This window comes from Nesoenas mayeri (assembly GCF_963082525.1).
Source record: "Nesoenas mayeri genome assembly, chromosome: 17".
NCBI lineage: Eukaryota > Metazoa > Chordata > Aves > Columbiformes > Columbidae > Nesoenas > Nesoenas mayeri.
The window spans coordinates 4,544,032-4,566,733 of record NC_137565.1 but is presented as its reverse complement, the minus strand read 5'-3'; the positions used below and the strand labels follow the sequence as shown (position 1 = coordinate 4,566,733).

The following is a 22,702-nucleotide window of genomic DNA, read 5'->3' as shown; positions in this document are numbered from 1 at the left end:
CTGACTCCTGCAAAAAAAGGCAGAGCAACTTGCCAACCAGCCAGATGGTCACAACGTACCTGCGAGCATAAAACGTCAGTGCGCACAAGGTCTTCGCTCCTTCTGCAGCAGCTGCGGCAGCCCTGCAGGAGCGTGGGTTCCGAGAGGAGGAGGAAAGCGCCCCAAGGGACGCCTGGGCCAAATATTGCCCAGTACCAGCTGGGACAGCTGGATCCACACCAGCCGCTGGCACAACCTGGAGGATGTTGGTGGTGCACAGATGGTGCCCAAGGAGGGGATCGCAGAGGGAACTGGTTGCATTCTGCAGGGTCGCTGCTGCCAGAAGCACAGCCTGTGCTGCCCAGGATGCGCTGGCTCATGTACACAACACTGGAGGAAAATATTTCATACCTTCATCACTGTTAAACACAGATCGAATCAAAGTGGCTGAAAAATAGCTGGTGGATAATGTGCGATACATTCCAGCAGCTCTGTTCAGTCTCCCATATAGAGCTCTCCAGCTCCTGAGACCAAACTTCCTCAAGTGATTTGATCACAGCAAAGCAACTAAAAAAGCTTCAGCTGAACAGCCAGAGCTGGAATTACCCTTGGACACAGGGACCCCGATGTGCTCTAGAGGAGTCGCGGTGTTTTCAGAAGACAGGTTGCAGACAATCGAGGCTGCCACTTCCATGTGCTGCCATTTCCACCTCTGAGTCCTGGATTTGACAAGACAGCCTGGAGTCCATTCCCAAGAATTTTTACATATCTTTTCCCTGCTCAGGAACTATCTCTGGCAACCGAGGTCAAAACATGCAGACAGATAATGCAGCATGAATCTGGCAGAGTAACACAATTTTTAAAATTCCAGTGAAAGCAGCTGCATTTTAAAAACAATTACAAACCTTCAAACATCAAGATTTGCAGCAAAGTACAAGAAAGACACGGCCATTGTGAGAGCATGACCTGATTCCCTTAAGCATGTTTGAGTTTTACATCTTTCTTTAACAAACTGAAACATAATCTCTCACTTAAAACTAAGGAAACAGCGAGACTGAATTACATGCCCGTGGCTCCAAAGTGTGTGAGTGACAGCACTAGAAGTGGGACAGATTTCTTTGACACACCGCCACACTCCGCATGTCAAACCCTCATCTCCACCCTCTCATCTTTCACTTGTTTTGCTATGTAGGGACAAGGAAAATCTCTGGCTATAGTTGGCTCTCTAGGTCAGGAGAAGTTATTTTTTAATTTTGCACTTGGAGAGCACCTGGCCTGGATCTATCGTACATGGAATCTAAACATAAACCCCTGGGCACCGCGGCTCAGATTCCAGAGGCCTGACCCTGCTGCCCAAATATATATTCTCAGCAAACACAGCAGAGATACCTCGAAAAGCAGCTACTGCAGACCTGCAGGAATCACTTCTCATACAGACCATATTGGCCTTGTGTGCTATTGTTGTAAGCAAATTATTTTGGTTTCAAATCTGAATTTTGTAAATTCAGCTTACAAGGAATGAGCTACAGAAGCGTATTGTGTTTTCCTGTGCAGTTCACAGGTTCCCGAGGTTTTGCCTGGTTAACTCTTGCCCCAAACCCCATTTCCTCTGTGCCACTTTCCCGTCCCAATTCCTTCCTGTATATGATCACACAACCTTTTGAGGTAGACTAAGCTTTTTCCTTTTATTGCAGGTGACGGTAGTGAGGCTCTTGATTTAAGCAATAGGAAAAAAAAGTCTGATTTGATATTCCAGTAGCTCAATAGCTTGGCTTTTTCAGCGACACAGGAAAGGAACTTTCTGGCTTCTCCCCAAGATTTTTTTTTGAAGGCGTGGTTTTAGTTTGTTTTTTAATCTCCAATCTGTTTTGCTGGGAGTTGGGCCTGTCAGCTCAGCTCTCCAAGAGCCAAAACTAACAGTATTTCCCCAAACAAAGGTTCATTCAGAGAATCAGATTATATGCATTGTGTGCTGGAGCAAAGAGACAGGCAAGTGAAACAAAAACACTTCTGAGTGTGTGTAGGGATTGCAAGACCACGCTTTAGCATCTTACTATTCACACCTACAAAATTAATCCCAGCTGCAGCCCCGGGATGCTAATCCCAGACAGAGCTCCATTTAAAAGCAAACATTAGGCTTCCTAATGTTTGAACCTCTTCCTAATACTTGATTTCTGTCACCGGCCTTTGCTCAAACTTCTCAGATTCGGAATATCCATTACAAAGAGCTGTTTTCCAATACAGATGATCAGGAACTGATAGGGCTGTCCAGTGCACTTTCCATCTCATTTAAAAGGATGGCTGTTGGCAAGGACCATCCTGTACAGAGCTATGAACACGTCAAGATCCTCTTGACCATCAAGTCCTTAGCCTAGATTAATAAACTGCTTGACGTGTGACAATGTGGGACCTTGTTTTAAGCACCTAAATTATGGTTCAAAGACTTTTCACACGCAGAGTTTCTGAAAAACCCAAACAAGTGGTATCAGCGTGGCAGATCAGCACAGCTCTCTGAGCAGCACACACCGCCAGGAACCCAGAGCTGTTTACCATGCTCAACAGGCAGAGAAACCTGAAACGAGCACTTCTGCCACAGAGGATAGTGTAACGCTCTCTGAGCCACATTACAAGCCGATAAATATAGTGCAAGACTTCAGGGATCTTATTCTGAAAGCGACTTAAGTGTTTTAAAAAGAAGAGGCGCTCCCCCACATCTCCCTTTGTGCAACAAAGCCTTCATACCAGCTGTCTGCAACCAGCTCCCGGTAGCGTGAAAAACACCAGACTTAGTACAAAATCCAGTTATTAAAGACTTGAGACTGCAACAGCACACACAGTTCATTCAAAGTTTACATAAAAGCTGAACTAGAAGCTACACAAAAGACATAAGCAGACTGAAGGCACTCTTGAGTTACTCCTAAGGCTACTGAAAGATCAAAACCAAAATCTCATAGAAAGATAATGTAGAGAGAAAACCACTTCCAGAGTTAACATAAAACAGACCAGAATGGGGGTAAGTGGGGAAATTAAGAGTTAAAAAAAAAAAAAGAAAAAATAAAAGCACCTCTAAAAGGCTGTGCACACCTCACAGGAAAAGTCTGTACTTAGAGCTTTGTTGGATCTAAGTGCAAACAAATGCTTTGACAATGCCCTCAGCAAACCCAGCCCTTCAATTAGAGATGAGCATCGCACAGACCTGCGAGGCGGCAGTTCCTGCTGTCCCTGCTGCAGGAGCAGCCACATCCCACAGCACAGCCCTGAAACCCCGCGGGATTCACCTGTCACAGGGCACAGCCTCCCAGGAACACTGAGCATGCAGAGAATGACGAGTGGGGAACAAACCTTCATCTCAGGGCCAGCAGCTCAAACAGGAGCTGTGCAAACTCAGCTGCAGCACTGCAGGGAGGGCCATGCAAGCGACCCTTCGTTAATTAGCTGGGACATGGCGGGGAAGCATCCTAATGCTGGTGGCACACAATCCTCCCCATGCTTTTCCCAGGTGTCTCTCATTGCCCATTCAGGACCAGGCAAGTGGAGGGACATGTCTGGTTCCCATGCACTGGAGAGATCAGCCCCGTCCTTAGGAAAGCAGCCCAGGTGAAGCCAAAAAGCAGAGTTTGCAACTTTCTAATGATGGTGGTCACGGCCACCATGCCCAACACAGCATAGGGCATTGACAAATGTTTCATAGCAGTTAACTTTATAAAGCAATATTTAACCTCACTACATGCAGCTGGTGTAAGAAAGACCTTGGTTTTATTGCAGTATAACCTTATAAAGCCATCGCTTTGCTCACAGTAACCCTCATGCTTAAATATCTACCAGAAGAACAGTTCAGAAATTCTGACTCCATTCGCCTGTGCACTAGTTAAAAGACACAGCTGGACTGACTTATCCCCTTTCCTTACCAAGAATGCATTTCCAAATGGTCCAAGATGGTTTATATGTCCCAAAGCAAGTGGCAACTTCCTGAGTAAAACATGTGACAGTGAGAGCACTTCCCTGAATCTTACTACAAACAAAACAACAAACACTCTTCCCTAAATGACACTTGCACAAGTTCCTTCTTTGAACCATGTTTTTCCCATGTGCCAAAATCACAATAAACCAGCCTCAGCCTTCTTTTTGTGGAGCCCCATAGAATGCTCAAATGAAAGGTAATTAACATTTCTTGCACATTTATTGCTATAGAGAGAAACAATCTCTCTCAGCTTCCTGGGATCCGTCTCCCCATTTCAAAAGCCTGCTGTATCCCCACAGGCCACAATCACCACATGCAGAGGTCAGACCCCAAGCCTACTAATGTGCTAATAAAAACTGCTAATAAAATTTTTAGGCTTCTTAAGCTCTGCTAAGATATTTACTGGAAATCTGAGTGTTCTACTTGTATGACTGGATACTGAAAACAGATGGGATGCATGCTGGGCTCCTAAACAACAGCCTTCACAGACCAAAACTTTATTAGAAACAGTAATGAGTTGGCTTTCATTGCAGATTTCTGTGCATCTACTTACAGAGTTTCTAAGTTGAGCTGTGCTCTATAATAACATTTGCTGGTTTGATAAAGTAAATGAGTGAAATCTAATCGCATGTTTCCTATGAAGGGTTAACAATTTCACACAGCAAGAGAGACTGACCAGAACACAGGAATGCCTCTTGTTCCCATGCAGTTTGATTACAGATTACTCCTCCGTCATACGAGGAATGACTCAGATCACAGAGTCATTCAAGTCACAAACATATTGGCCGGCTGCTTTCACAATACAGCAGAATATCCAGCACCTCCTGGCAGCAGCGCAGCACCAGGCTGCTATCACAGAGAGCAGCAACGCAGCAACACAAACTGGCCTTATCTGGAGCTTCCAGACCCAAATGCCACTGACATGTACTGTCCCACGCTGCCCTGCGGAAAACAAACATTTCTGTGCCAAGCAAAAGCTATAAAATGAGAGCGCTCTAAAGCTGTAATTTTTATAAAGCAAAATCCAAGTCTCTTATTTAGCGGGAAAAAAAGGTTAGCAAACAGTGAAAGTGCTGCCTGGAATTTTTTCCACAGCTAATACTAAAACAGTCTCCAGCTCACTCTAGTACTTGGCACCAGACCTCACCTGCCTTAGCAAGAGCTGTAATGACACCTATAGGGCTGGGCCAAAGCTCCAGCTTTCCCAATCTCCAGCACTGGACACAAGACAGTGCTTGGGAAGAGCAAGAACAGGATGAGCACGTTTGTATGACACTCTATCCAACCCCTCTCAACTGTAAAGGAAAATTATATTAACTATCAGGTTACCTTACTCCCTAAAAGTTAATTGGAAGAACTACATTGCTTGTCCTTTTACTGTGTTTATAGACACATTTTTTTTTGTTTCCCCATACCTGGGTGAGCTGGATATGTGCATTGATTTGGCAGGTCTCTGCTATGAGAAGAGAAGGATAATTACCTTTTTAACAGAGAGCAGCCATCGTGGTGACTACTGCAATGACTTGGACGCCCCAGCTTTTGGATAGATTGCTTCAGGCTCTCAGCTATTTCACCATCTCTGCTTTCTATTTTCAACAGGTTTTAGGTGTCAAGCATGGTTGCTAATTACCTGAATAAGTGCAGTTGCCTCCTTGATTATATCTGTATCTTTGAACAAGTCAGTTCTCCCATCCCAACACTAGGTTTATGTGAAATAAGCTGACAACACGCAATAAACTTCTCTGGCTGTGTAGCAGATCTAAGTATTTCACAACCACATCCAAGTCCTTCGACTCAGTCTGTCCTTTCTAAAAGTCCCATACCCTCAAACCCAGAGAAGTCATTTTTGTCTTTGTTCCCAGGTCACTAATGTGATCCCCCCACTACAACCCTTCCTTCTCAATTCTCTTTCTCAAAAGCAGGCAGATCCTTCCCTTTCACTGCTTCGTGCTCTCCCACATCTGGCATGTCCCCACCGTACTTTCTATACAAGTTCTCTCGCCCTCCATCCTGTCAGGCACAGATATTTGCCAAGTAAACAGAAAGCTGGACTAAGCTGAAGTATCTGTGCATATACTAACATGCAGGAGTTTGAATATAGGGAAATATTTATACCTTCTCTGGACACCGTACAGAATGAGCTAACATGAGAAGCATGGTATGTAACAACCAGACCTTTATGTGCTGCCAACAGACAAGCAAGTTTCAGAGCCCATTCCTGAATCCACAATGCAGCACAGCAGAACCTGGACTTCACTGTGTTGCTTCTCACTCAAATATGGTGACTCCTCCAAATGCAGGGAGTTCTCGCAGTAAATACCATTAGCAGAGCTTGACTTGCCACAGATGAGCTTACTCACACCCCTACAGCTTCTATACAGACATACAGAAATTCATCAGAATGAGCAGAGGCCAACCATCCTAGAAAATACCAAATTATATCATTCTTTTTTCTGGGAAGTGTGGCAGCAGATGATATCCACATCCACCGACTGACAGATCAGGAATACAACAAGATCTTCCCCTGGCCTCTTCGTTTGGCACTTCTTTAACAGCTTCCAGGCTCACAGCCCAGGTATTTCCTTTTTTACTTATTTTTTAAAAATTCTCCTTTTTACATGCATGCCTTTCCTTTTTTATTTTGTTGATCGCTTTTGTCTCTGATACACTGCAAAATAACGGTTTTCAATAACTGACACAGGCTACAACAACTGTCATACCCCAGCACCAAAAACCAAAGTCTGCATAATAAGGTAATGAAGAGCAGTCACAGGCTTCAAAGAATCACAAAGAACTGAGAGGATCTTCTAAAATTCATGCTTCATTTGGCCCCTGTCCCTTTGGGAATAGTGTCAATAGTGAACACAAACTGTGAATATTTTTAGCAGCCTAAAATCTGGAAGCAAAAAGAATTTAGCAGAATAGCCCGTGATGGCTCATATGCACACTCACATGAATGTGCAGTTGCTAGACGGTAACTAAATGCAGCGGATCTAAGTTATTTTTAGGTCTATTGTGAAACCCCCATGTCACTCCTTTCCAGCTGCTCCGAAGGCACAACACCATCATCACGTGGGCCTCATCAGGCCCGGCTTGATGGTCTGAGTCTAACCCCTGCCCTGCATCAGAACTTCACTGGGTAAGAATTCAGCCAAGGTCACAAGGCCCCTGACACGGACAGAGCGATGCAGACAAGAAGAGTGTTTTGGACAACGAGCTCACAGGGGCTGTTGGACACAGAAGTCACTGCATTTGCTCCAGCCCTGGTGGAGGTCCTGTGGCCATGCTGGCCAAGGTCACTCCAGTTGACGTGTCCTTGAACTGCTGCTGGCAGAGCATCCGTTGCTATGGGACCTTGAGGGAAGGGAGAGCAAACAAAGCGGCAGAGGGAGAAGGAGGCCAAGACTTTGAGTAAACATCCCATGCTAGACAGTTCTAAAAACAATGAACTTGACAAATTCCAGCAGCAAAAGTGTCCTTTGTGCCTCTGCAGTGTTTACTTGGATCTTGTTAGCCATATGTATCACTTAAAAAAACTCCACTGATATATGAGGACTAACAGGCTTCACTGTTGGATAGATCAGTGAGAAGGTCCCTATACTTGTATAAGGACAACCCTTTATGATCAAAGGGGGTAGATCCCTTGAGCTTTCTTCCTTTGCTCCTTCAACTGGAAACAGCCTCAGCTCTTCTATTTCTGCTCTGAACTGTCCTCCGCAAATGCCATCCTTTGTTTCCCAAATCACTGAGAGAATGCATAGTGAAATACTGTTAATTTGCAATTAAAGAGGAGCACAAACAACACATATGTACTCTACCTATAATTATATATAAACATATCCTCTGCTTGCTCTGGTAGACGAGCAATAAGGGCACCTCTGGAAATATAGATATCTCCCACTATGTCCAAAAAAGTATTTATCTCTGTATGTAGCAAGACATTTCCACATATTAAAAGTTCAAGTCTTACTTACATTAAATATAACAAAAAGGACTGCATCCACTGCCTCCTTGCACTTGCTGAACTAGTAGAGAGATGAGAAAGCATCTACTAGTGCATTACAGATGTAGATAATGTGTTGTGAACACAAACCCAAGGATCAAGAAGCTAACAAGTCATTAAAATCTAACAAGTCCTTAAAATCTTTCTGTGCTTTTCAGAAAAAAAAGTGTTCAATTCATTAAGTAGCACACTTAGCTACTTAAACAATGAACCCTTTTCCTGCCACCCTGCTACATCACAAAACGTATCATGTCAAAAGGGTTATCTGTAGGTCAGCAGCAGTCTGCCCTAACCACACTACGTGTCACTAATTAAAGAGAATCAGATTATTTCACTAATGCCCTCCTGTATGATAATCCAAGTGGTAGCCTGCAGGCCCTCCCCATCTGGCCTGTCACTTCTTGGTCTACAGTCTCAGAGGTGACAAAGCAGCTCTGAGAGCCACACCGAACACCCTGGGCTTTGCACCTCTGATGTACCTTCAAAGTGCCCATGGTGTGGCTGGAAGGAATCGTTTCACGGTGCTTCGGACCTGGATGGCTTCCTACGGTCGTCTCCCCTCCCACTTTTCTATTATCTGTCTGATGGCACAGCTGGACAACCCAACCTTAAAAATACTAGTGTTTCACAAAGGTAACCATCTCTTGCTGAGCTTGCACCCCAAGTTTGAATGCCTTAAAGTACAAACTGAAACCTACTTAACAGAGAGGCAATAGCAATGACCCTGCAGCCAACCATTCTCACTGCAACAGGGTTCATTCAGGTTCTCCTTTAACACCTCCTCAGAGACACTATGCCTGTAAGAGACCTGCAGGAGATTATCACATGTATGAGAATGATAGTAAGGTAAACACCATCCCCACAGGAGTCTGAGTAGACAAACATACCCTCGATCCAATGCTGTATTTAACAGTGAGGCAGAGGCCAGCACCTACAGCACATCAAGCCAAGGGAAGAAAGCGGACAAGGAGCCGTCGTCATTTGTTACTTGCAGAGTAAAGGTGGTTTCCTTACAGGCAGAGTCCTTCAGCAAATGGGAGCGGCATGTTCACCTTTTAAACAAATCCCTCTTGCAAAAAGGGGTCACACCTCACATGGCAATTGGATATTTATCAGCTCAAGGAGGCTGACACCACTCAGACTGCCAAGCCCAGCCAAACAGCTCTCCGCAGGTGAAAAATCCAGCTCCCCTCTGTCTAACAGCAGGAGGGCTTTCTAGACTCTCCAGGTGGCCACCATCAGCAAGAGACTCAGCAAACCAGAGCTGATGCTGTGGATGTTCAGGCTTCCTTGGCAACTGGGAAGCACATCCTTTTCGTGATGGGAGCGCGGATGCGTCCCAGAGCCACAACCACCCGTCAGCGTGGGGAGCGGGTGCTTTTCACAGGCAGCCCAGCGAACGCCCAAGGCAGCCAGCAGAACCCTGCCTTCCCCAATTACAATTACCATTAAAATACCAGCCTGGTTTTATTACCCTGTAATTTGCAACTGTAGGGTTCTTCATCAGTTACAAGGGCCAGCAGCTTTTCTAACAGAGGTGTCAGTAAGCTGCACATCTTCTTCCTCCTCCCCTCCTTTCTTCTGCTTCTTTCCTTTATTATTTTTATAGCTGACGTGTCATCTTTGATACAGCTTTATTTTAGACTCCTATGTGAGCTCACTTCTAAACTTCATGTCTTTGTTTCCCCTTTTCAAACAGATCCGTACACACATCTGTGACTCCGGGGTACTGAGACTGTTCTGGTCATTTTTAGACGGGAGAAAGGGAGGAAAAAGCAGTTAACTGGTTTATCTAAGATCAACAAGCCAAGAAACTAAGGGCTAGTGAAAAGCTTTGTGCTTGTGTCACAAAGTAAATAAGCTGTGGCAAACGCACACTAGAACATTTCTGATGGCGATTACAGCTTTACTTACAAAAATATGTCTATATTAGTTATATTATGAAAGGCACCAAGACAGCTGTTTTACATTCAAAACAAACAAACAAAAATGATGTTCCAACTCCTATTTGTGCAAAGAAACAAGAATACTTTGAAAAGACCATGTTTAAAATGTCTGTTCTAGTAGTAAGCCTTATTAGAAGTGATTTCTGGAACACTTAGATTTTCCTAACCCCATTTTTCAAGCCTTCCTGCTTCAGAAACTCTGACAATAGTGTAACTCTAGCTTGCACTAAAAACAATCACATTCAAGTTTTTCCATCACTGTCTGAAACACAAAGAAACAACTCTATTTTCTTTGGAGGCAACTGAAACAAGTACTTTTCCTAATCATCTTCATAATTGTTTTATAGACATGTTAAAGGTTTCCTTCCCCGAGTAAAAGGAAAATTGTGTGAAAGCTGTAAAACATTTCTATAGCCATCAAAGAGTTTAAAAAGCTCGTCTTTTTCCTCAGAAGTAGCTTAGAAGTTTTGTCTTTAAAGAGACTGCTTCTGCCAGTGATGTTAAATATCAAAGGACAGACAAGGAAAACTGTAAATGCAATTAATTTCTGCATACAAAGGAAAGGAAGTAGCAAGCATATAGCCTGAAGTCTGTTAATTAAAAATGAAATACCAGATTAAACCCAAACTGCTCCAAGTTTCTAAACTGATAAGGTTTGTTGCTTTGTTTTAGAAAGACAAAGCTTTCTCTAACAGCAAGAGGAAGCAAGGCAGCACTAGAACGGCCAAACTAGGAACCTCCGCTCTCCTGCCCCCATTTTACTGCCTGATCATCCATGACCTCCACATCTGGGTCCATGCAGCGAGCTCTCCCTTTATCTGGCACACCCTTGTGAAATGCTCCCTATCTACCTCCCCCACCACAGATCAAAGCACGGGGAAGAATCACTGGACTTCTCTGGCTCCAGCCACACCTTCAATCATCTACCCTTGCCTGTACCATCTTCCCATTCATACCTGTTTCTCCTGCCCTGAACAGCACTGCACCAGCATCTTCTTTCCTCCTCAACTCATCATTATCCATTCACCTTAGTCCTTTTTATCAAATCTCCTCTAACTCCAATCTCTTTTATTCTCCACAGGGTCCCTATCACACTCAGAGACTTCACTTTCCTTGCAGCCGTTCCCTCTCACCCTGGCGCTCAACATTTCCTCACTCACAGCGAGTTTCTAACCCCGGCTCAAACCCACCCAGTCAGCTGAAAGGTCACTTGGTTGACTTGAACTTTACTGTATCTTTTTTCTTTCCTCTTCTTGTTTCCACCCCTGTGACATCCCCTATCAACACCATCCAGCCCACTGTGTGGCTTTATCTTGGCTCTTCTAATTCATTCAATGCATTCCTCGAAGATCTTCTTAATTTTACTCCAAGTTTCAGTGAGCTCACTCCTTGCCCTTTCAACTCTTCCTTCTCTGCAACAGATCTCCGAGTTCTTGTTATTAGGGGAAAAATTCCACTTGCACAAAACAACTTGGAGAGCTTGATTTCTGCTTCAAGCCCGTCAACTTCTGTGCAAATTTAAAATGCCTTTCTGACGTTTCAGAAATGCCCAGCCACCAGCCCAATACGGCTAAAAAGCGCCATTTATTCCTCCCCACCACTTTCCAGCTTGCTGCTCCATTAGATACCCCTTTGTTTGATTAAGGCTAATCATAGCTTTAGGATACACAGACAGATAAGCAGCTGCTGGAGTGACTGTGTATCAATTCTGCCTTCCAAAAGAGTGGATTTTTTTCTTTTCCAGCGAGGGAGAGTAACAATCAAGAATGATTCAGTGACCTACTAAACGAGCATGTGGAAAAACATGAGTAAAGCTAAGACATGAATTTCAGGTTTCTTGGCTTTAATGCCTCTTGCCACTCAGCAGAAAGAAATTAAAACAGGGAAAGGGGAGACAACTGGAAAACAATGTGTTAATTTCTGTTGCCATCAAATTCTGTTGCATTCAAAGCACACCATAATCATGCAACCTAAAATTTCACTAGAAGGAACTCCAAATTTCACAGTTCAGCCAAGCTTTTTTCAGAGCACGCAAAATTCATTGTGAACTGGCAATCTGAGGACAAACCAGCTCCCTCTTCCCTATTTCAGCAACCCATCAAAAATTATGATTGTGAAATCCATGTTGTATTTAAGCCAGAAAATAACAGCTGTTTGCTGTGTGAAAACACAAGACAGGAGAACTACAACAAAACATGCAGATTAAATGGTAAATCAAAATATCAACATGGTTTTTTTAATGAAAAATGTGACTACTGCCCCCCATACAGCCAGGCCCACAGGAACCCCTAAAAGCTTGTGACCTGCAGAGCCACCAAAATAGCCAGAAGCAGAATCTGAATCTCTGTCTACAGAATTTGGCTTTTCTTCCTGTAAGTCAAGTGTAGCCCTGAAGACACCAAAACCTTAATTTCCACCAAGGCCTTTTCACACTATCACTATTAAATGTTTACTTTGGCAAAAGAAATGCATCGTTGAAAACAGAACAGCTCAGCAATCTTTCTGCAAATCTTCCTGAGGTTCAAGGTTGTCAAGGTGGAATTTAAAAGTGTGTCTTATACAGAGCTTAAAAGCTTGTGACTATATCAAGCATTTGACATAAGCGAGGTAAGAGGCTCAGTAACCACATCCTGATTCATATTGCGCTCTGAATATAGCATCCTTGCTTTGAGATGACCCTAACCATGGGTACGTACAACACAGCAACTCTGCTCCAGCCAGCCTTAATTCACAGCATGAATACAGGTGTTTTTATCAGAGCAGCTTCCACAAGCAGAATAAAAAATATGTAACTAAATTCTGGAGGTTTTTAATCTCAAACCTGCTTTCCCCACTGCTAAGAACTTCCCAAAACACACGCTGCATTAACAAAGAATATGTGGCAAAGGTGCTTTGGAAACAAGCTGATCCCTAATGTCAGTCCACTGATGAAGGGAATATTTTTGGCTTACATCTACATGAAGTGATGGGGTCATATTGCTAAAGTGGAGAGATGAGACCTAAAAATGACCTGGCAAGTTTTTCAAAAGGTAGCGTTCATCACGGTTCCCAGACCCTGCTCTCCTGTTCTGTGCAACTTTAACAAGCAGGATCCAGAGGGTTTAGACAAGTATTTGACGCCAATCTTGACACCTGGCACGTTCCTTAAGCTCTCATTAGAAGGTCAGAAAACTCTGAGGCTACTTAATAACAAACGAGCCCACAAAGTCATCTTCATTTACCCTACTGTATTCTACTGCTGAGTAAGATGGACAGCAACTGGCATAATAATACTTAACAGGAGTTTAAGAACAACATCACCCACATTGAGTCGGAGTAGTATCTTTAATAATTCCTCGAGCGAAGCCTGCACGCTGTTCACGTGATGTACACGACTGACCAGACCATTCTTTCAACTGCAGACACCTCCTCCCCAGCACTGTACAAGGGGAACCTTCACAAAGAAAATTAATGATTTACATGAGCCTCATCAACCTCTCATTTCATCGCAGGGCACAGGTAAGACACGCTGGGTGACTAAACTGAAGCCTGTACTGTCACTTACCCATTTTACACCTACAGAAAATAACTGAAGTATTGATTTAAATCTACTTAATCTACTTTTTCCAGGAGTAATACATTGTATTTCCTACTCCCTGCAATGGTGACACAGGTCCTTGCAGCATGATTTACCTCCACAACCTCAGCATCCAAACCCTGCAGATAAACTTGCACAATGCCACCGATTCCTACCACACATTTTTCAGAGCTCCACAGGCAGAGTTCAGAATATGCAGATGTGCACTTTCAAGTGCATATTTCAGGTTTTGGACCTTAAACAAACTGTACGTCATTGTTCCCAAAGCAGAGCTTTCCACAGGAGAGTCCAACATCCCCATAGTCCAGCCCGTTAGGACAATAAATGGTTTACAGTGTCCTTCCGTAAAGCGTAATTTCCACTTCCCATAAACCTTCAGCCTGCATTCCACAAGGAGCTGAACATTATTCTTTCACTGAACACCACAGCTCTCCAAAATGAAGAGAAAAAGTTCTTCTGACCCCATCTCAGGGAAAAAAACTTCATTATATGCTGCGGTCGGAACAATTCATACTACAGTTCAGTTTTGGGAAGTTACTTTTGGCTAAAGCAATTATTTGGATAATTGTAAAGTTATTAAATGGTTTTACTAGACTAAATATCAAGATTACAAATCATTTGGTTTAATTCTGCTTAATAACCACTGCAGGCCATATAACCATTAGCATGGTTTCTCATTAGAACAAACAGCAGAGAGAATTCTCATTTCAGAAAGCACATTTTAAAACAGATTTTTAGCTTTAAAGTGCCCTGCTGCCATAGGTCAACTACAGCTGCCCACACATACCAGCATCTGCAAGGTCACGTTGTTTTAAAGGGCTGAGATAGAAAGGGCTAGAAAAGGAAAACCTGAGTTCTTTTACCTTGGTCAGCGTGGTACAGTTCCTGTAATCAATCTCATGAGAAAAACGGGTGACATTTAGATAAAGCACAGCCCGCGTGATACCTGCTGTAAACCTCAGTGTTTATAAGTAACTTATTGATAAAGAACATTGTTTTAATATCCTAACTGTACAGGAGAATGTGCTGTGGTCATATTTTCCCCCGTGAAATGGCTCCTCTGAAATGAGGATTTCCAACCTGTGCAACTGGATATGTGACTGAAGCTATGATGAAAATTAAGATCAAGTTAGCTTGTATTGCTCAAAGGTACGAGGCAGTCGCTTCCCTCATGTTCAGAAACAGCTTTTTATCATAAAAAGTCTAATAGTTAACAGCACAAAGCCATATTTAAAAAAAAAAAAAAAGAAGTTTCAGTGCAATTAAAAGAGCCCAGGCTACACTGTGCATCCCAACGTGAACGTGATTCAGCATAAATTTGGTCACTGTCAAACATAAACCATCCGAGGTAATGACCCAAGTAATCTAGAAAAACTTTGCTTTCTAGCCCATTGGTAAAGCTGATGGATACCACGCAGTTCAGTGCTTCTTTTTACAACTTTAAAGACTGAAATACTAGCAATGGCTGTCAAGTGTAAATAAATATTACACACAGAGCTGTTACAGCAACTTCCTTGGTTTAGTATTTAACATTGCTGCATCACCCCAGCTCCAGAAACACGATGACTTAGCTCATGCCCCTCGTTGCTGTTCCTGCAACAGCCACAAAGCAAGACCCACACTTCCTCGCCTTTTAGTTTTACAGTTTTTGGTGTTGGTTTCCACCCCCTCAGTTCTTTTCTAGAGTGAATTTCTATCCAGCAAAGGCAGGATGAAATCTGCATGTTTTGTCAGTGCTAGATCAGCTAATGGGAAAGATACAGCTGAAGCAACAGCAATGAAAACATCTCCATAAGCCAACTAATTCTTCCCAAATCAATCCTGAAGCACAGAACAAAAGGCGTTTGCTGTTTACCCAAGTGTCATACAGTTCCAACATTAATTCTTTTTCATCCCAATTTTATCATTGGTTTGTCAGGCATATTTACAGAATCTATCACAAAGCCATTGAGTAAGCAGGCTGAATCCAGCCAGGATGTTTCATCGCTGCAACTAAGCAAACCTTAAGGTATCCGAGTACAACAGTATTAAGAATTTGTTTTTCTTAGTAGCCTCTAAGAAGATATTTTCTGCACCTTGCCTCATACTACCACCAACAAGCAGCACAAAATAATCTCTGCTAAAATAGATTTGGTGCTCAATTTATGCATCTACCTCAGAGTTCAGGATTATCAAATTAGTATCACAGAATTACTCCTTTGCATTAGATGTGGTCCTCAGTTTCAGAATCCCAAGGATTTTGGTGGAAGCACAACACAAAATAAAGCTGGTAGAGGCCGACGAGAAGTCCAGTTTTCTCCCTTGCAGTACTTGTGGTTCCTCTGCATGTTCCTCTCAGCTTGTACAATAAAGGCAGACTGGTTAATTTTTACTCCAGTTTTACATTTTTATTTATTGTGTGAACACAAAGAATTCATGTCCATTGTTGTGCACACCTTACCCGAGATTTGCTCTCTTGCCAGTAAGGAATAACTTGCTTGATAAAATTTACCAAAATGAGAAGACTACTTACATTTTCCCACTAACCGTACAGAACGGATAGGTTTATTGTTTCCTCTTCATTAAGCAACGCTTAGAGGAATTTGGGGTGGGCAAAGTTAATTTTCTTTTAGCAAGCTAATATTGTTCCTATAAATGAAAATAAACATTTGCGCTGATATGCTCAAAGGGGTTTTCCATCATTCCTTTTAATCAACTTCCAAAATATGCTCAACAGAGAACATCAGATTGGATCCGATTTCTGCTATATCTCTTGGAACAAAAGACTCGAGCAGGCACACATCTTTTCAAAACACTTCTATTCCATAGCTCTGCCTCCATTTTAGATGTCAGACAAAGGGAGTAAATGCGAATATAACACCTTATCAAATAGACGAAAAGCAAACGCGAAGTCTGGGCGAAAGGCGCAGATAAACCCAGGAAGTGCTACCACCAGCTGCAGCCACCGGAACAAAGGAAACAATGACAGACCCCACTTTCTTGAATTTCTTATAAAAATTAAACTGAGGAAAGCAAAAAAAAAAAGAAGAGTTGTCTGTTTTTCACGCAGGCTGTGGCACAAACGTTTACTGTGCCCTTTCGGGGTTTCTCCCGACACTCTTCAGCACTAGATGCTCCCACTAACTTCCAGCCTGGCCGTGAGGCGCCGGAGCATTTTCTAGTGCCGCGGAGAGCCGGCGGGGCCGCGCTCCGTCCCACGCCGGGGACGGGCTCCCGCTCCACCTCACGGCCGCAGCCCGCGCCGGTGCAGCCGCGGTGACAACCGCTGCGCCCGCCCGCACCGAGCGCTGAGGCGCCGCTTCCCCGCCGCGGGCTCAGGCCTACGGAAAGTGCCCGCGAGGATCCTGAAGTTCGCTGCAAACAAAAGCGACACGAACACGCGTGGGGAGGGGGGTACCACCGCGGAAAGGCGACGCTCGGCTGCTCCTGCAGCCCCAGCCGATCGCCTCGGGCCTCGCCCCTCCCGCCCCTCACCGCGCCCCCGGGTCCCCGGCCCGCTCCCCCCGCCGCCGCCCAGCCGGGGCTTTCCCCGCCGCCGTGACTCACTCCGGGAGCCGGTCGGCCCCCCCCGGCCCCCGCCCCACGGCCCAAGGGCGGCGGCCGGTACCTGTAGGCCAGGGACATGCACTCGAAGAGCTTCGTGAGGGAGGCGTCGATGCTGAGGCGCCCGCCGGCCCCGCCGCCGCCGCGGGCCGCCCCGAACTGGTAGGTCTGGCATGTCTGTTCGTTGACCGTGTCGAAGTCGTAGCCCTTCTTGGGCGGGTGCTCGCTGTGCGGCGACGAGACCATAAAGTGGCCCGAGTGGATGATCTGGGGGCCCGGGGGCTGCCCCCGGCGCGGCCCGCACCGCCGCCCTCCGCCCGGGGAGGCGCCGCCATCGTCCGTGTCCGACGAGTCCTCGTCGGGCTCCGTGCGGGGGGACAGCGGCCCCGCCGCCCCGAGGAGCCGCGCCGGCCGCATGAACACGTCGGCGGCCATGGCCCCGCTGCCGCCGGCCGAGCCCGCCGCCCGCTCTGCGCCGCCACCGCCCCGCTCCGCCCCGGTCCGGCCCCCGCCGCCCCGCCTGGCCCCGCTTAAAGGCGCCGAGCGGCCCCGCCGCCGCCCCGCCCCCGCGGCCTGCGCGCTCCCGCCCGCCCGCGGGAGCGAGCCCGGGCCGCCGCTCCCCGGGCCCGGTCCCTCAGCAAAGCGCCCGTCCCGCCCCTGCCGCCCCCGAGGCCGCTTTCCCTCACCACAGGCCACCGCCCCCTCGAGGCAATGTCACCTCAGGTCGCCATCACCCACCTCAAAGGGCACTGGAAAACATGCCCAAGGGTGTCCTCCCTCAGCGAACGCCGCAGCCCGCCAGCGCCCTGCAGGCTGCGTTTCCTCAGGGCAGCCCCCGAGGCCACCTTCGCTCACCCCACTGCCCTTTAGTCACAAGGGAGCTCACTGAGAGGAAAGGCAGGACCATCCTGCCATCTCCCACACACCCAGAACCAGACGGTTATCGGCTAGGAGCGACACCCGCCATGTCTTACCTTCTCTTACACCACTGTCAACCATGACACTGAGAAAGGCTGAGAAAGGGCCCGGGGAGGCTGTGGTCACTCTCACAAAACCCTGCATGCCTTACCAATACACTTAGAAAAACATCCATAAGCTTAAGGGTCTCCTGTGAACATGAAAAAGTGCAGAGGACAGCCCAGAACTGGCTGAAAGATGTTGATGCGACAGTGTATGTCATGAGTATCTCATGGATTTCAACAATCTTTAATACAGTGAATTGCTTGTTGTTTTCCAGCAGCAGACTGCAAGAAGCCAGGGCAGCCACAGAGGCAGCCGGAGAGCCGCCGCGGGCAGGCTGCAGCCACGGCCACAGGGACCAGCTGCGGAGAACGGCTTGCGACACAGTCCTGCCAGCCCGGTGGCTCGCGCCTCACCCACGTACCTGCCCAGGGGCGTGTGGAAAGTGAGCACGGCTGTTCCAGGGCAAGAAAAGATCAGATTTCATCCTTCTCAAAAGCGTAACAGAAGCAACATATCTCTAGGTCAAGATGAAAGTGCAGCGATAGGGCCGGTAGATGTGTTAGTATGGGGGGAGAACAGCAGCTTACAGCACAAAAGCCTGTGTATGTGCGTATTTATATCCAGAGTCAAAAGGTCTCTAGCTTGCCCTGTGGAGCAAACCTCCATCACCAGGAGAGCAATTATATTCCAGTTATATATTATATTCCAATTATATTCCACTCCAAAGCATTTATACTAAATTGCGTATATTCTCTGAGATCTAGGACCTTATACTTAAAAGAAAAAACAAACCAACCAACCAACCACCAAGCTCTTCTACACAGTCATCCTCAGGAGGGAAAAAAATCCCATTGAATTGCCACATGCTATTTTTTCCGCTTTGTAAAACCGGAAATAAGATCAAGGGAAAACTCGAGGGATAGAGAATGCAAGTCTCAGGCACAGACAGAAGAGGCATTCCTGCAATATCAAAATTATACCCTTGCAGAGATGTAACATTGTCAATTAGAGAGAATGAAATAAAACATGGATCGCTGTGTTTAGGGGCAGAGTGGTAGGTCAAATACTTCCCCACACATGAAAGGAGCAGTGAGGAATGGTCACATCACATGAGGGCTCTTAGAAATCTTTACAAATGAAGAGCAACATTCAGCTGTTAGTCAGCATCGCATATGACTCAAATTCCTAAGAAAAGACCATAGCAATATTTAGCTTCAAAGCTGGTTATTGTTACCTTAAGTTGTTGTTTGTTATTAAAAAGCAATGTTTCGTCCCAGCAAAGCATTCTGATTCTTCTAATGGCAAAAAAAGGAAAACATTTCAAAACAACATCCATAGTTTTACAATGTCTATTTTAAATCTGACAGGTAGTTTGTTAACAGCACCTGAACAAAATTAAACGGCACAACCACCCATCGATAGCACTGTCTACAGTACTTCCATGACAACGGCCTGTACATTTACCTCACAAATCTATAAGCAAGCCGCACTTGCTTCTTCCTGTGTGCAAGGAGGGACAACTTGTTAAACTCAAGTGGCTTGGTAGCAACGCAATTTTCTAAGTTACCAGCACACCAAACCATCATTTAAAATAAAAGTAGCCGTCTTGGGTTATAACTAACATGTGATGCAGGTCAGGGTTTGCTCCTGTCATCTGCAGAGCAAATACTGCAGGTGCAAGATGTAACCCTTACAATAAATCCAGTTATTTTGAGGACAGAGCTCTTGGTTTGCCTTTTTTAAGATCAGCATTGAGGTCAAGGCTCCCAGTTATCCTTCACTCCAGAGTCAGGAATTCCAGGAAACACTAAGGGGCCACAGCAGTGTTTTCTGAGTATACTTTTTCTTACTGTTTCTTTCCAGCAATCTGCAGTGCAAGGTGAAACACAGGCCACCATCGTTTGACGATGTTCCTTCAAAACAGGCTTTTAGCAGAGAAGACATTTACCAACCTAGAATTCAACTGTAACATGCACAGAGCAGAGAAGCATTCAAGCTGTTTAAAAACATACACCTGCGGTAACACTCCACAACACTTAGCGGTGAGATATTATCCTCCTGAATCTGCAGACAGCAAGATAAGCATTCCCATTTTGATGAGGCGCAAGAGCTCAAGGAATCTCACTCCCAGCCAACCCCTCACCGCTGGGCCGGCTCTGCACGTCCCGCTCCCAGGCAAACCACAGCGAGCCTCCCGCCCGCTGCCCTGCGCCAGCCCAGCCCGCTCCTTGCGCTGCCGCCAGCCTTACCTGCTCAGGGGCCGCTCCTCCTGCCAGCCCGCTTCACTTACATCCTCTTTTCCACTTCTGTTCTCTTCTCTCTTTCCAGTTCCATCCTGTATATCACCACCTTATAGAAGTTTGCTCATTTAATCCAAAAAGAAAAAAAAAACAAACCAATGAACGCAACCCAACTAAATAAAAATGGGTACTTTTCTTCCCAGGTGAACACATTAAACTGGTTGATAAGAGGATGCCCCGAGCAGCCTAGTAAATGCGAGCGAGGCAACACAACGGAGCCAGGAGCAGGGAAGTGGTGAGCCAGAGCGGTTCAGCTGCCTGTGGAACCACAGGCCACTTTGGGACAGAGCACATAGAACACTAAAAATAAGCTGGACACTTTATATCCATCCTGAATGTAAAGAATCTTTCCAAAACTCTTCCCCTTGCTAGCACTGCACTCCATACAATGCCATCCCCAACACTGATTTAAATTAGCACAACACAAGCTGAGCACCAAGCCAACACTAAGCACCTCAAACTACCGAGTTATTCTGCAGATTGCTGTAATTACATTGGCCCCATTTATTTGTTTGCTGTTGTTGCAACAAACTGCCCCCATCCTGCTACAATATCAAGAAACCTTTGGTCCACTCAAAGGTAAGTAATTTTACACATTACCAAATGAGACACCACCATAGAATGCACATTTTAAAATACCATTTATAAAACCAGAAATTTATTGTAATTTAAAAAAAAAAAACAAACTGAGATTAAGTTTCTTGATAAAATCATTCACACGGCATTCATGTTGTGATTTTTTATTTTATTTTTGAAATGAAACCATTGTACATTGTACAAACCATAACTACCGATGGAATAAATAAGTGAAAAATTATACTGCTGTACAACACACACACATACAAATCATAAGATGAAAAACAATTAGGTATTGAAGAAAACAAAATTCTTTACACCTTCTAACAGGCCCTTAGATATAAAGAACATTCCAAAACATGACAATGTTTATGTATGAAGATAGCCACCCAAAACCAATATTTTATACTGCCTTGTTGATTATTTTTTGTTGTTTTGTAAGTGCCAGCACTTTTTGGAATGTTTAACAACTACTTTCCCAAGCATAAAAATTCCAAGGAATAGTTCTGCTATAAAATGTTTGGCTGAGTAAATCGCTTATTGGGAAGGCCTTCCCACGTGTTCCACAAACTCAGCTGATTTACTTGCTTGCTTCTAGTTTTTTTTTTCTTTTTTTCTTTTTTTTTAATGATTTTTTTAATATTTTATGTATTTGTAACTGAAGCTCCAACATTCAGCATTGTAGCAAGGAAGCACTTCTTGATATTTGCACTATTTCTAAAACATTAGCTGTATGAGAACTTTCAGTCATCTTGAAGAAAATTACATCTCTCCTTCTGCTCCACGTCTCAATGCTTTCAATAAACCCTTTTACAGTGAGTTCATAAAACAAGTTTCTGGTAGAGATAGGTCCAAGCCAAAAAAAAGCTGGATTTATATCTGGTTTCAAACCTCAGGTTGATTTGAATTCCATGTTCTGGTTTGGTCCCATCTGTACTTTCTGGCATTAAAATGTGTTTAATCACATCCGTTGGCCCATAAATGTTATCAGGCACTTCAAAAAAAGACTAATAACAGTCTTATACACTATTTTGGATTTCTTCATACCAGATAATGTCAAAGTCTCTTCCCTTAGAGACTGACAATAGCAGGTCTAAGGAACCCAAATCTATCTGCTTGTTCAGTTGTCTGTTGTCACTAGAATCTCTGGTTAAAAAAACACAAGTTCTGAATGTATTCTGTAGAAGCTGTAAATAAAGCGTTACTACTTCAGAAATAAAGCCTCTAGGAACATGGTTATGATGCCTTGTCGTGTAAGCCACAGAACAATGAACAGTTCTGAGCAGAAGCCACAGGAGAGAAAAGGAAGTTTATAATTAAACCTGTTGATGTCAATAATGCCAATAAATGGTTCTATCTAATGAAAAATTTGAGGTATTTTTAGTGCTATTTATATATTTTATTTCTTTCTAAAGTACAGGAATTAGTTTCTAAACGAAAAGTCTATTTACTCCCTTGGAAACATCTACAAAATGAAAATTAAAAGCTTGCTGCGATGCACCTGAAGAGAGGGATTAGTAAACATGACTACTTGTCAAAGGTGGCATCAGAGTTGGTTTGTTTTAGCATTAAAACCAACAGAAAGTTAGTAAATCAAAAATATTTTAAAGTTTGAATCTTTCTAGATTTGCCCATTTAATATATCAATAGAACTTCTCACAAAATATCACTTAAATCTGAATGTAATATACATACAAATCAATCGTCATTGACCAGTTATCCACATTTTAGGCATACACACAATTCAAGAGAGAATTCTACCGTTTCATTGCATATAATTGTGCAAATACAGTTTTTTGGCTCCTCATTTCCTTATTTTCAGAATGTTAATGGACTTCATGATCAGACCAGAAA

The 22,702-nt window shown here is 44.4% G+C and overlaps 1 protein-coding gene across 16 annotated transcripts in view; it reads right to left on the bottom strand.

Moving 5' to 3' along the window:
• MLXIP (MLX interacting protein) overlaps nucleotides 1-17,503 on the bottom strand; it is a 52,675-nt gene extending 35,172 nt beyond the window's left edge. For 14 of the 16 annotated variants that reach the window (XR_013922935.1, XR_013922936.1, XR_013922937.1 and 11 more), the window contains exon 1: nucleotides 17,074-17,503. Coding sequence is in view for 4 of the 16 variants with exons in the window: in XM_080354998.1 (XP_080211124.1) it covers nucleotides 17,074-17,444 (371 nt within the window). In the remaining 12 variants the exon portion in view is untranslated. Of the gene's footprint in view, nucleotides 1-3,887; nucleotides 3,914-4,616; nucleotides 4,805-17,073 lie in introns of those variants that run through there. The other 2 variants (XM_080355000.1, XM_080355001.1) reach the window with 2 other exon arrangements.
• Between the last annotated feature and the right edge of the window lie 5,199 nt (nucleotides 17,504-22,702).